Source organism: Macrobrachium rosenbergii, chromosome 56 (assembly GCF_040412425.1).
Source record: "Macrobrachium rosenbergii isolate ZJJX-2024 chromosome 56, ASM4041242v1, whole genome shotgun sequence".
NCBI lineage: Eukaryota > Metazoa > Arthropoda > Malacostraca > Decapoda > Palaemonidae > Macrobrachium > Macrobrachium rosenbergii.
The window spans coordinates 4585001-4599459 of record NC_089796.1 but is presented as its reverse complement, the minus strand read 5'-3'; the positions used below and the strand labels follow the sequence as shown (position 1 = coordinate 4599459).

At 35.1% G+C, this 14459-nt stretch overlaps 1 protein-coding gene across 13 annotated transcripts in view; it reads right to left on the bottom strand.

Annotated features, from left to right (window-relative positions):
- Window positions 1-910: 910 nt before the first annotated feature.
- The window catches only part of Schip1 (Schwannomin interacting protein 1), a 459616-nt gene continuing 446067 nt past the window's right edge, over window positions 911-14459 (bottom strand). For all 13 annotated transcript variants that reach the window (XM_067100968.1, XM_067100970.1, XM_067100974.1 and 10 more), the window contains 6 exons: window positions 9085-9196; window positions 7536-7666; window positions 7148-7363; window positions 6538-6649; window positions 5643-5742; window positions 911-4319 (listed from right to left, as the gene is read on the bottom strand). In XM_067100968.1, coding sequence (XP_066957069.1) covers window positions 4193-4319; window positions 5643-5742; window positions 6538-6649; window positions 7148-7363; window positions 7536-7666; window positions 9085-9196 — 798 coding nt within the window. In that variant the 3' untranslated portion in view covers window positions 911-4192. The remainder of the gene's footprint in view (window positions 4320-5642; window positions 5743-6537; window positions 6650-7147; window positions 7364-7535; window positions 7667-9084; window positions 9197-14459) is intronic.

Here is a 14459-nt window from a genome sequence, read left to right as displayed (position 1 = left end):
CAGAGTTCTGTTGGGTCTCCTCCTTTGGTTGAAGGAGCAGCAGCTTTGTGCTCCAAGGATCTGATAAGACTGGACAGTCCCATTTTCCAAATTTCTAGCAGACCACATTGGCACAGCAATTTTGGAGCTTCTTTCACTCCCAGCAAGAGAAATGTCCTAGGGAGGTGACAGCAACAAACCCTCTGTCTCTCATACAGAGCTGATCTTCAGGTATACTCAAAAGAGGCGTTTCCTGGGCTTGTTGCCAAAGCCACAGTTTGTATGGTGTTTGGAGAAGGTTTAACGTCCTGATCGACTGGTAGGGAAGTGCCTTTGTCTCCAGAGGAGGATCGTTCAAATTTCTTCCTGCCATTTTGGAAGTTTGGAAGTGACTCCTTTGGCAATGCTTCAACTGGTATTTTTTTCCCCGTAGTTACACTCTGCTCCTCCCACAAGGATGCTCAGTCCTAGCTGCAGGTACTACCTCCCTTGTAAGTAGCGAGTCTCCATATATGAATGGCATGGTGTTGGTACCCCTGTAAGAATAAATGCCAAATTTTTAAAAGTAATTGTATTTTCCCAGTTATAACTAGCCTTTCATATTGGAGATAACCTTGTTCACACCACTTTGTTTTCCCTTCAGCTTTTCATTCTGAATACGGGCTGAAAGGACAATGGTTAATGCTGGCTGGGTGAAAATGGGCATCCCCTCCCCCCCACCTCCACCTGGGTACCACCCTTATTTAGTCAGTACACAGGCCAGTGTACTGACTATGTAGAAGAATACTCCATGTGTGAAAGGCTATTGTTTACGTACCTAAAAAAAATGCAAATGAAAAAATTTGGCAGTTTTTGTAATATTACAGTGAACAAGGATCACAATTTTATTACACATAACACAAAAGAACAGGATAAAGCAGCAGCAGTGAAATATTCGTGTGGAATTTTATTTGAAACATATGTACAGCATTCAATTTAGCAAACAATTCAAATATCATAAAAGCTTTACCAGCACTTGGGGTACTCAGGATCTTAATAGAAAACTCATTTTAATAGAAGCTACCATGGTGATTTTTTTTACATATTAAGATTCAATTAGCTCAAAAAGAATGAGTCCTTTTCCCCAACATGGTCAATGAGTTCATCAAAGATATACCAACAAACCTTAAAAACTTTGTTCTTTGGTTATAACTATCATATGAAGAGATATGAAAAACATTAACTGCCAATTCAACTGTAATAATTGTAAGCCCCTTTTTACATTATTTATCTACAAGATAATTATGATAAATGTGCACCTTTAGAATAATTTCGAGCAAAATTCTTAAACATACATAACCTAAAACACCACTGCAATGAGTGAGTCCCAATTATAATTACCTAGAGAGACTTTGTGCTGTGGAACACTTAAGCCTTCTTCATCTTCCAAGGTTCAACGGAGAAAATAATGCAACCTCTGAAACACTGTCTACTTGTACTCTCTGTGGAAGACTGGGCTACTGATAAACAACTTTTCAACAGACAATATTTCATAATGGCATTAATACCAGGTAAACATCAATGAACATAGAAATCATAATAAAAAATACTTCAATGAACTAAACTAGACTTCAATTACAATTCGAGGAACAGTTTACATGATTAATATCAATTGCAGACATTCAAGAATGCAGCAAGCTACACAGTTGAAATAAAGTGACAATTTTTCCTTTTGTAGCCTACAAGAGATTACAGTCTAAGTAGGATTTTCAAGCCTTTGAAGTTATAATAAAATCCTTGGAAAGATGCCAGGCCACACAACAGTTTCCTACTGCACTGATGAAGGGACTATGTATCTAGTGGTTGTATGCTATGTTATACATCTTGGATTCATGCACCTAATTATGAGGAGTGTAAATTCACCCTCATTATTAAAGAAGCACATCTAATATATGATCTGCCAACAAGGAATGCAAGAAAGACTCCCATGAAAACTTCTGCAGCCTCAACATTACACTGTCTTATGAAGAGTTTGGTCTACTATTGGGATTACTCACAAATGCAAAATAAAAAGAAAAGTCTAGCTGCAAACCATATATATTTATATATATTCTATTCATTAAGTTAAACTGCAACTTATAACCAATTCAACATGTAAACCCATGAATGAAGATCCATTTGGCAACTCACAGAAGATTAGGTATACATTCTCCCTTTGAGCTACAAAATCAAATCCAGTTATACTTCTGTGGATACAGCATTACAAGGACAGTATACAGCCAGCATACAGAACTACCGAAGTTGTATTAGAATTTGAAAGAGATCTTTAAACATGGACTAACAAGTTGGCCAGGGTCATATTTGCACAGTAAGAAAAGATAAATATATTTATAACTCTGCATATAATATTCACACTCGTCCCTTCGATTAAATCCTATAGTCACCTGCAACTCCTGTCGCTGCTGAGATACAAGTTTCGCTTAAGATATAATTACAGTAAATGGACAGATACAGGCAATAAGATACCTTTGGATCACAGACACACAAACATACATACACACTAAGTTACTTGGAGATGCTACCAAATTAAGACATCTCATTAGAAAGTTATGTTGGTCATCAAAATAAACCAACAATGTTGAAAACGCCCCAAAATTTTTTCTCCTGCATAAGTCAAGTAGCCAACAGGAATGAAATGGCAATCTCAATGAACGAGCAATCTCTAGTAAAAAGAAATTCGATAAAATGGAAAAGAGAAGAGACTTCAGAGGGTTATAGAACTTTTTCTTTTTATAAAGTCCTCAAGACTGAAAGGCAAGTGTTGGGAACTTCTTGTCAATGACAACTTGGGTGAAAATCTTATTCCTATTTCATGTCTTAACACTGCTCGAGAGCTTGTCAATCCCAAACATCATGTCAACTCAGTTACGTTTTTTGAAATTATACAAAAAAATTTGAGCTTAATCACAAAGCTTTTGGTGAAAGTTCAACTTTATTACCTAAATTTAGAAAGAAAACTTCACAGCATTTTCTAACAATACAGTATACCAACGTTGACTCTTAAATAAAAGTTTTTTGCAAAAATTAAACCATAATCCAACATTGTTTAAAAATTTTACATTTCTAAAAAGAGCCAACAAAAATGTGAAAAATTATAATAAAAAACAGCAGGGTAATGTGGAAAAAACTGCAATGCAGTACTTAATTAAATCATTCAAATCAAAATGCAGCAAATACCCTCAAACCCCTTGATAAAGAACTAATATGAAATGTCCTATGTTACCTACCTACTTTAATTTGAAATACAATTTTTATTCAAACCATAATGTAAACCAACTGTCCTATGTATATATTAAGAAAAAGGTCTGTTCTACAATGCAAAGTGGAGTATTGTACAATACTATATCAAAATAGGAAATGAGCTTTAAACCCATAAACAAGATTTGTTCTGTGCAACAAAATTGTACTGTATTCGTCTGAAACTACTAGGCTTTCAGGGTGATCAGATCACACTGCTATTCAAAGGACTTTCTACCAAATATGAAAAAAATTATGAAAATTTAGATTTACACTTGCTAGTTGATGCAAACAATAGAAGCTCTCCAGTACTGAAGTTACTAGAATTTTTAAAAACTTGTCAGACCTGACACAGCTACTAGTATGACATTACAGAAATAGGTATTTCAAAAAAATCTGCCTGAACAAAGGAAAAGTTTGCTCTACTTTCACTTACAAACCAAAACAAAGAGTATCACATCTGTCTAGAAACCTACAGAATCATTCATGATTATCATAATCTATGTTAGGTTAAAACAAATGGTAAAACTGCTTCTGTATGGAATTCACAGAATTTTCACAACTATACAATTGCAGTTTCATACACTTTGTTCGCAGGAGGCATTTCCACTACAATAACTTAACTGTATGGATGAATAGTCTATAATGTCAATCCACATATGTGTATCTTTTACACATACAGAACTTGTATACAGAAGTTTTAATTCAGTACTGATATACTGCATATAAAATGAGATAATACAACTGAAATGATATGTCAGTCAATTGATTACATAATAAAAATAATTTGCAAATGCAAAACTTCTCTCTTAAGACCCTGTAAAATAACACGGGAGGAATTCAAATAGATTTTAAAAGTAAAGACAGCAATCTAATAATACTAACCATGACTATCTTAACCCTTTGCGTGTCTGTTTCTTTTGCTTAATCCTTATCATCACTTCTTAACTATACTTTTTAATCTTGAGTTGGATTTAGTTCTTGATGGCGGCGTTGACAACGGAGTAATTTTAGGGGTGTCTTGGCCTTCTATGGGTTCTCGTAAACTTAATTCCTTTGCACCACTGCAGTGAAAAAAAAAAGAGAAAAATGGGATAAAGTGAATCTGACATATGTATGTAAATACAAAGTGACTTGGCATTATAAAATGGTCTCAAAATTGTAAACAATTAATAGAACAAGTTGATAAAACTACAAATATTTAACAGCAACTGTAGTTCTACATTAAAAATCATGCTTCCTTAATTTATGGCCTTTTCAACCAAGCCTCCTTTTCATATATAAAAGAGTTCTCTGGTTAAACAAATCAATAACTAACTAACTCAACCAAGACTACTAAAAGTAAGAAAAAATAAAAAAAAATACTGTATGACTAAATACAATGTACAGTATCCCTTGTTTCACAACTACTCAGGTAATAATGTCAGTTACAAAATATCAATGATTTTCTTCTTTTTTGAGGAAATTTTTAATTCAATCTTACTATTATAAAGTCCACTTTGGAGACTGAGCTATAAAGACACTTCATACTAATTCATTAAATGTCCAAAACTATTTGATTATAAATTAAATGAGGAGCTCATAAAGCCACAATTCTAGAGTCCCCACCAATGAAGGACCTTTCAAATAGCGTGAAAATCAGAGCAAGGAAGAGTTAAAGAGGTTGGAGAGCCAAAGTGGGAAGAGAGAGAAGGGATGGATGACTAATAGCAGGCTAAACGTCCTAAGTGCCCTGCGCAAGAAGTTTACTTGCCACACTCAACATTCAGTTCTAGGTGATTCACTGTGTTGATACCACTTAACATTTATTACTTATAATTTAATGTGGCTTACGAAGACTACTGAGTCACATTCTGTGACTGCCAAAGAGCTGGCCAGAGGGAATCCTTATGCTGTATTAAATAATTTGGAGGTAAAGTGAGAGGAGTTTGAAAACCAGGTAGCTAGACCCAAAGAGAGCGGATGAAAGGTAAGAAGTAAACTTGGTTAATAAGTCTATTCTTGCATTGTACACAAAACTTTATACATTAACATCTCCTTTGCTCAATAGGCCAGATACTTGTGTTTGATTTCTGAGGAGTCTAGGTCTTCAAACGTGTTCTCTCTCTTTATGTTCAAAGAAGAATATTGACACTGATTTCTCATAGAGGAAGAAATTAAAATATGGTTCTCAGAGAGGATAAGGCGTCCAATTAAAATGGTTCCTCTCATTATTTAGTGGTTTAATAATCAGCCAAAAGTAACCCAATGACAGTCCCAACGGGTTAGAGTACAGTACTTACTGTGATGTTCTTCAACAGCTCTTATATTATCAAACAAACTTGGGGAAAATATAAGGATACTTAAAAATTGCTTTCACTGGAAATACTCAGAAGAAATATACTCACATATGTTTAGTCAGATCCTCAATATCCACCAACATTGAATCTTGTTCCATGTGAAGGTCATCTCGTTCCATGAGGTAAGTCACCAATTCTTCATTTAAACCTGGAATAAAGTGCCTCATAAAATTTCAAGAACACATAATAACGGAAATTGTTAAACAACGCTTAATGATATTTCTTGATTGCATTTTTAAAATAACTACCAAATGTGCTGTTAGGCCTGAACTTCAGTATTAATCCTGTTATACTACCAACCTGATGACAGCATCATGGAAATGGAGATCCTCTTATTAACAAATTATGAATGAAAACTATAGTATTGTTCCCAAGCAGGCTAACAGTTCAAGGTTGTCCCCACTTGAAAAAGAGGAAATGTTCAATACATGTAAGAGAAACACTACTCATTAAAAAAGTTATTCTTGAATTACTTGTCTTGATGGTTTTTGTCTAAATGCTATGAGAGATAACTGCACATATTTTGGCAAATTAATGTACAGAAGCCTTAAAAAGCTACTGTGCTTTTGCTCAATGATAGGAAAGACTTGAATTTGTTATTATGTGTATTTGTGGATCATAAAAATAAAAAAAACTATCACTAAGGCTTTTAAGAATTTTATGAATCTTTACTGATACTAGCTACTACATCAAGATACAGTTTTTCAATGGCAATATAACAGGGTGAGATAAATGTGCAATGGTTTAATATATATTCAAGTGAATACTGTAACTGAATTGTAGCAAAAATACAATATTAAAACCTGTTTACTAAGAAAAAAATAAATACTGTACTGTTCACAACATATCAATGTGTGAATTAGTGATGACACTTGCAAAGAGTACACCATCACTAGTAAGAAGTTTCTTTACTATGCAAATACAAATCTGTTTATGCACTTACTTTCTATTTGAGTGTGAAGGTCATTGACAATTACTTGAAGTTGGGCAACATTCATATCTGTGAGAATTTGTCGGCTGATTCGACGTTTACTGTCAGGGAATGGTACACCAATCTACAATTGAAAAGAAACCATGGTCAATAGTTATACACTTTACAACACTTCATTTCTGTTACCAAAACATAAATGGCAGGACCCAACAAAATTCTAATATAAAAATATAAATGGCAAGACCAAAAATATATTATAAAATTATAATGCTGTGCTAAATAATTAAAATCAACTTGCTCTTATAAAAACAAAGTTTACATGGCAAAAAAATGTATAACAAATTTCCTAAACTGGCCAGGTAAAATAATGTCAGTAATTAACTAAGTACTGTAAACAGTTCTGAGTTCATGATCACCACATCAAGGTAGAGTTCAGGGGCTCTGAGGAGTTAATTAATTATATAACCTTGGGGATATATAATTAATTATATACAACTGTATATCATAATAATATTTACCTTAATGGTAATACTGTACACTGAAAATATTTAAGAAAATGCAGTTCTCAACAATTAAGTTTACACAGGAAAAAAAAAGTTTTGTACAGACAAAACATACATACCTTATTAAAACTCTCCCGGACAATTTCAGATATTGGCGATTTATTTTTAGACTGTTTCTCTATTTCCATTTGCATTCGCGCCATTTCCTTGGCCTGGGCTAGTGCCATTCGAGCCTCTGCCTGAAGCTGAGCTTGGCGTGCAAAGAAGTCGACAGGAGCGTCTCTGTCAGTTTCTGACTGCGCTGCTCTTGTTCTTGTTGGCTGTGGCGTTGATGACTGAAATAGTGGCGTACAGTACAATGTTAATTCAGATGAATATTTTAGTAGAGTATGACAGTAATGAAATGTGACTTAAAACTGACTAACCTATTATATATAATATATTTGCTTGTACAGCATTTATAAAACACACAATTAGCAGTTCAGTAACATTAAATTAATGAGTTACCTTGCTGTTCACAGATGTTGTGGACACGCGATCTGTTTCCACATCACGATCCTGTGTACTCTCTGTGTCTGAGCACTGGCTCTCACAGTCACTGGCAGTCTCATTCATAAAACATATCTGAAGATTCATGCCTGTTGGAAATGAATTACATTAGGAAAAAACCAAAATATATTTAAAAATAAGTCTGCACAACCTGTCCGAATACATGTTCATGTACAGTATACAGCCAAAGAGTGAAGCCTATATATATGTATATAATTTTCAAACGTCAAAATTAAAAGAACTTTGTAATTACTATATTTTAATTTTCTGTAGAAAGTGAAGTATAAAAAACTGAATGAAATTTGGCAAAAGTAATGTAGAACTAAACAATACTGTATTTGAATTTTTCCTTTTTCTGTACTGTATGTAGATTAGTAACTGTACTTAAAAAATAATTTACTAAGGCACTTTCATTTGCTGATTCAGTGCTTTATAAAGCCTAAATTTTACCAATGTCAGATATGTACAAATATTTTATTTTATACCCCAAGGTTTGCATCCCTATATTTCTTCGCTGAAATGTAAGATATAATTCATGCACAATAACACTTCCCTATATTACTGTATATACAGTGGAATGCTGTATGAAAATGTCAAACTCTAAGAGTTGAATGCCAGTAAAAATAATCTTAAATTGTTTAAATAAATTCTATAAACATTCACCAAAGGCTCTGAGCACTTTTATATATCTCCCAGCATACAATGCCAAAGTACACATAGATTTGACAACAAATCACTTGACGATGGATTTGCGAACAGACTAAAAATACTCTATATGGCTTAAGCCACAATGCTAGCTATCTAACCTCATGTGCACAGTTCAAAAATTATTTTATTGTGCTCAGTACTCATTGCAAGACCCCATAGTATGGGTTACAATACTTGGAACTACCTACAGAGACCCCTAGTAGAACTTTAATTAGTACAGAACTACCCAAAGGGACATTCCCAAGGTTGATCAGTTAATATAAACATTTTCTTTAGCAAGGGTTTTTAAAAAAAGCCTATTTCATAAAAGTTGAAAGAAATTCAGTAAGCTAATCCACAGTAAATGTTTCATACAGTCTTAGGCAACCCTAATTTTCTAATAACACTGTTTTCATTCGTACTAATAACTTGGTCTTTGAAGCCTGTAAGGAAGGGATTCAGACTTCATTTCCAACACAGAACCCAATGAAGTTGGTCTTCTCTGAAATACACCAAGTTAATTGTTTATAAGCTACAATCATGTTCTGGAGTTATGCTGACAAATGACAAAAGCTTTACATTTTAGTAAGTGATATACGACTGCATATGAAGATACATATAAAATAAGCTCCTAACAAAATATAATACGTTTGGACATCCTAAAAATTCAGCAAACCTACATACACTGTACTAAAGAATTAAGCTTCCTTAAAAAATGTTGTACCTTATTGATTTTTCAAAATGCATGATCCTAAAGAAAATCAGCCAAATTGGTTTAGTTACTGAGTAGGGAGCAAAAAAAGTGCTGTTTTCGACTTACCACTCTGAAGGCGAGAGTGAAGTGAAGGCTTTCGGTGTGGCCGTTCCATGAACTGGTCATCATCCACACCCATAGCAAGTTTACGTCGAATTTCCTCTCGATCATTGCGGCGCTGGAAAAAGAAAAAAAGAGACAAATGTACAAATTACTCTGCACAAGGCCATTTCAGTTCAGTAATTCAAAGAAATACACATGGAGACCAATACATGTACTACAGGTACTGAAGAATACACTATTCTGTAATTTGGAAAGGGTGGTACAGTAGCATATTTCCAAGAAATATATAGCACTGTACTTACAAATCAATACATTTAAAAAAACATCGCCTAACATTAACATATGAACTTCACATTTAAATATCATCTACTGTTGTAATTATGTCATGTATGTTTGGCTATAACTATATGTGCATCTACTTAAGAGCTCTTGTCTCTAGTCTAGAGTATACAGAGAGACAAGGTAGCACTGTTAAAAGTATGATATTATGGTGATGAGAGCCAATTATGTAGTTTTTGGGTTAGCATTACCAAACTAAATGGCAAACTACTGTAGGTAAAAACCTAAAATGCAATATCTTTAAAACACATGCAGTTCACCCAGAGTTAAGCGAAGCTTTCCCTCAGTCAAAGTTGAGAAAACATGTCTCAACACTATCATCATAATTACCCTCTGAGGATGATTATAAAAGGTCTCCTCAGGTTTCTCATCATAATCTTCAGACTGAATAACACGAATAAATTTCTCCACTATATCCTCTTCATCCCCGTTTGAACTTTCAGAACGCGCTTGCCAGCTCTTACGATAATTGAGGACTGGCCAGCCCAATTGTTCAAGTATTGTTGGTGGAGGACCTTTCTGTTCAGGTGTCTTTTCCTCAATAGCCTCATTGCTTTCATCATTCCACAGAAGCTTTGAAACCTTACTTGACTGCGACTTAAAAGAACTCAGGACCTGACTTGACACTTTGGCAGTCTGGGACTTCAATGAATTGAGGCTGACAGAGGAAAGACTCAATCCGTTAGGTAACTTTGCTCCCAGAGAAGGTGATTCTCCGTAAACATCTTCAGCTTCTTTAGTCCTTTGTGGTTTCAACTGGTTCATAAAGCTTCCAAACATTCTTTGGAAATGCAACTAGGCTACTTCAACTTTCTCCTAGAGTAATATTTCACTCATAATAACAGCCCCTGTTTCACAATGTCAATTAAGCAAAAAGTAAAATTTCACTGTAAAGGCAATGAGATATGTCAATTCAGAAAAACAGCCAATTCAGAAAAACAAAAATATATTTCATAGTGAGGGAAATACTGTACTGTGCTTTCATCTAAATATTTAAAATAATTTATATTGCTTTACAGATGGAGCATGAACTTCCTAGTTCCATTCAACATCAAGGTTTTGTACAATAATAATATTAACAATAATAATAAAGGCCTGTACAATAATGTACAGTACATTAAAAATTCTCCATTTGCAGTGGGTTTGGTGACTAAATTGTATTTCCTAAAACTAATAATTAGAGATACCTCTACCTTCCAACATATACCAGTGTTTTCCATTGATCAATTAATTCCTTAATATATAAAAATTTCCTTCCTGAAACTGTGTGAAAAAATTTAATGAACAGTTCTCTGTCAAGCATAATTACGTGTCAAAATCATATAAAATCCTTGACACCAAACTCTAAACAGGCATGCTGATGGTCATGGCAAATCAGACTCATTGTAAACTTTGAGACTAAATACAGGTATCAGTGTCCTTACTGAGAACTCATTCTTATGTAACAAGTGAGCACAGCCAACATGAAATGGGCCAGTTATAATGTACATATACTATAAAACCCATAGATATCACAAACATAGGAAATTCAACTTTTATCACAAATGCCGCAAAGGTTAACTACAAGGATACACCCTAACCTAACTTTATCCAGGTTCCAGTACCCTACCAGAACAGGTGGACTCTCCCCACCTGGAACCCCTTAACCTTGTCCAATATTAACCTTTCCTACCCTAACCTCACGAAGGCACCAATGAGAAAATTAAAGGTAATGGCATACTGGGGTCAATATTTAGGTCCTATTGGGTCATCTGATGAAAAAGAAGGGTCAATGCTTCCTGTTTATCTATATGGGTTCCTACAACACATCATTTTGTTCATGTTAGCATACAAGACTGATGTAAACCAAAGAAGAATTGACTGCCAATTATTTGGGGCTAAAGGTACTGAGCCCAGCCATTGGAGGAAATAACAATCAGATATCTTATCTAGCCTATGTTATCTTCACCTGAGGACTGTTTAGGCTTGGCTAAAAAGAGTAAAATTATCACAACTGCGATCAAATCGCTGGGCCTATCTTCAGAATACGCTTACACTTTTAAAAATTTAATTCCAGTTACTACAGTTAGTAAATCTTACGCTACCGTAATCATTTTCATAACCAGGAAGTTTCAATACAATTGTATTAAACTATTATACACTCCATTAAAGGCGGGTTTCTTTATGATAATTAGTAAACACAAAGCCTTCACTATACCACAGGCCTGATACCCCACACATCATTGTAGACGTGCATTCACATCCAAGTACTTATTTCATTTTCCAAGGAAACCACAGATTCATTTTGCACCAACCACTATAAAATCAACACAGCACAACCAAATAAAAACGGATTCATTCCATAAAAGGCACCAAGGGAACGCCCATGACACACGTAAAAACAAGACAACTGAATTGCAATCACGAAGACTCTCAGGGCCATTAAAATCCTTTATAACGTGACAGCTGAATTAACATATCTCATGAACCCTACAAGAAGAAAATAATTAAATTCACAATGCAGGACAACAGCTCATCACAACCTTGAACAGAGAGAACTGGGGTTGGGATTAGCGGCTCTCCAAGACCAACCGTGTGGGAGGTGAGCCCAGTTCTCAACCTCACCTGGATGAGTTGCCATTTCATGAAGTTTTATTTCATTTTTTGACGTTTATTATTAGTGTTTGGATACCATTTAGCATAACATAATAACAAGACATATGTACTTGGTTAAGTATTATCAATAAAATAAGTGTATCGTCCCTTAATGCAGAAAACTACGAACATTTAACGAGGAAATGTTTTGGTAATCATATCCGCAGTTGCTAATTCGTAAATATTTGTGCCAGATTTCTTAAAATAGAAACGCTGGCCAAAACACTTTCATATGAAAGTTGTTGTGACATTAAGAGCAAAGTGAAGGTACTCCTATCTTTAGTTACGTTAATTAAGACTCTTAAATGTGGATTATGTGATAATGTTTTAAATTAATAGCAACTGCATCAGCGCTTCGGTGGGCATTACGCAAATATAGTTTACACACATGGCAATTTAAGGACAAGTCAAATTAGGATACTGCGTTGGCATATAATGACAATAATTTACCCTTTCAAGGTCACCAGTGCTAAGTACTTGGGAAAAATACGCTACCCCCAACCCGCACCCCCACCCTCTCTCTCTCTCTCTCTCTCTCTCAAACACACACAATAAAATATATGACTATAGAAATACAACTTGCGTATCGGTTTGGATAAAATTAGTTTTTAGAGAAGCAATGTCGGCGATTGCCGCAAGACCACAATATAAACCAATTTCCTGAATGACAGACAGACAGACCGCCGGAAATTGGGAATTATCAATTTTGTAAGATAAGGTCTGTTAAGCTCAGAGGAAGTAAAGTCATTTGCCCTTTCAATGCACCTACAAGGTTCTAATAAAATGTCACTTTTACGTATGTGAATAACTATCACACAAGACTTTTTACTTGACAAAACTTTATTAGACCAAACGGCGTCTTTCTCGACCAGAGGCCAATGCTACTGTGTTCAAGGCCGACTCAGTTTGGTGGCAGTAATTCTGAGAGTGAAATCGAAGTAGAATTTTGGATTTTGTCGCTTTCTAGACGGGTGACCATCAAGAAATGTCAGACGTCACTAACACACGAGCTCTTAATAGAAACAAGAAGGGTATCACCTATAAGTACTTCCCTTTCTCCCTCCCTCCAAGAAGGAGAAAAAACGCACAGACGAAAAAATCTTGTGTTGCCATTATATACGAGTACATGAAAAAATAATATTTTAAGTTTTTCACGTGAAATTTAGTTTCTATAAATGAAATAACAGATTCTGTCTCTCTCTCTCTCTAACGTGAAAGGTACTCAGAAAAATTTCACAGTTGTTGCTCTTCAACACAACCGTATGAGTCTATCAACAACGGATTCACAGATGCCAGATGTGATTCTCACGAAACCTTAGTCTTAGTATTTACCTGCAAGCAAGCACGACAAACGCAACGACAAATACATCTATAAACTAGAGTTGAACTCTCTCTCTCTCTCTCTCTCTCTCTCTCAACTATCAGGTTACCCGTGAGAGCGTCGCAGCACAGTGACCGGATCAACTAAAAAAAAAAAAACTACATCAAATATCAAGTGACGCCTGACAGGCCATAAAACCGGGATCTTGCTCAATTTCAAAATGAGTAAAAGCACGTAGGCCTACATGGAAATTCTCTGGACACCGCCCTGAAGTGAATTCATTGTCGTCGGCATAAATGAGTAATCAAGAGTGCATTAATATATAGTTTTTTTAAACTTACGCAACTCCGACGTAAAACAAAAAATGCAACTGAAAGCAGCTTATCAAAATATGAGAACATTATCGTATGTCAAAAGTCACGTGAAGTGGCATGAATGATAGAGTAATTGCCACCTACGAAATGATTTCAAAGAGAGAGAGAGAGAGGAGAGAGAGAGAGAGAGAGAGAGAGACATTCAGAGATAAAAGTACACTGGCCTCTGAGCCTACATTCATATTTCAAGATCTCTGAGCCTCTCTCTCATGTTTCAAGAACTAAGTCTCTCTCTCTCTCTCTCTCTCTCTCTCTCTCTCTCTCTCTCTCTCTCAGGCGTGTGACAACTCAACAGGATATATGCTATTTATTGCCTCAAATAGATAATCAAAGATTAAATTAAAGATGAGACTGGAAGTTACGACATTAAAACTGAGAGAGAGAGAGAGAGAGAGAGAGAGAGAGAGAGAGAGCTCATACTGAGAATGCTGTTTTAAATTTCGCAAGACGGAGCCCTAACAGCAATCAAACATTGCCTGCGGCATACCACAGCAAGTATTACAGGCTCCAGGTCAATGCCTAAGGAACACCAGTGACGTCAGCACAATGTTTCAAGCAATAAAGTAATCCACTCCACGTCATTTCAAAAAATTTTTGACAAAAATTATTTATTTGTTTGGTTGCTTTGCTTCTGGACTCATGCATAGTACAGAATGCACAGGCTAAAATGAGAAAAAGATTACTGTATATTTACCACAAAAAAAAAAATA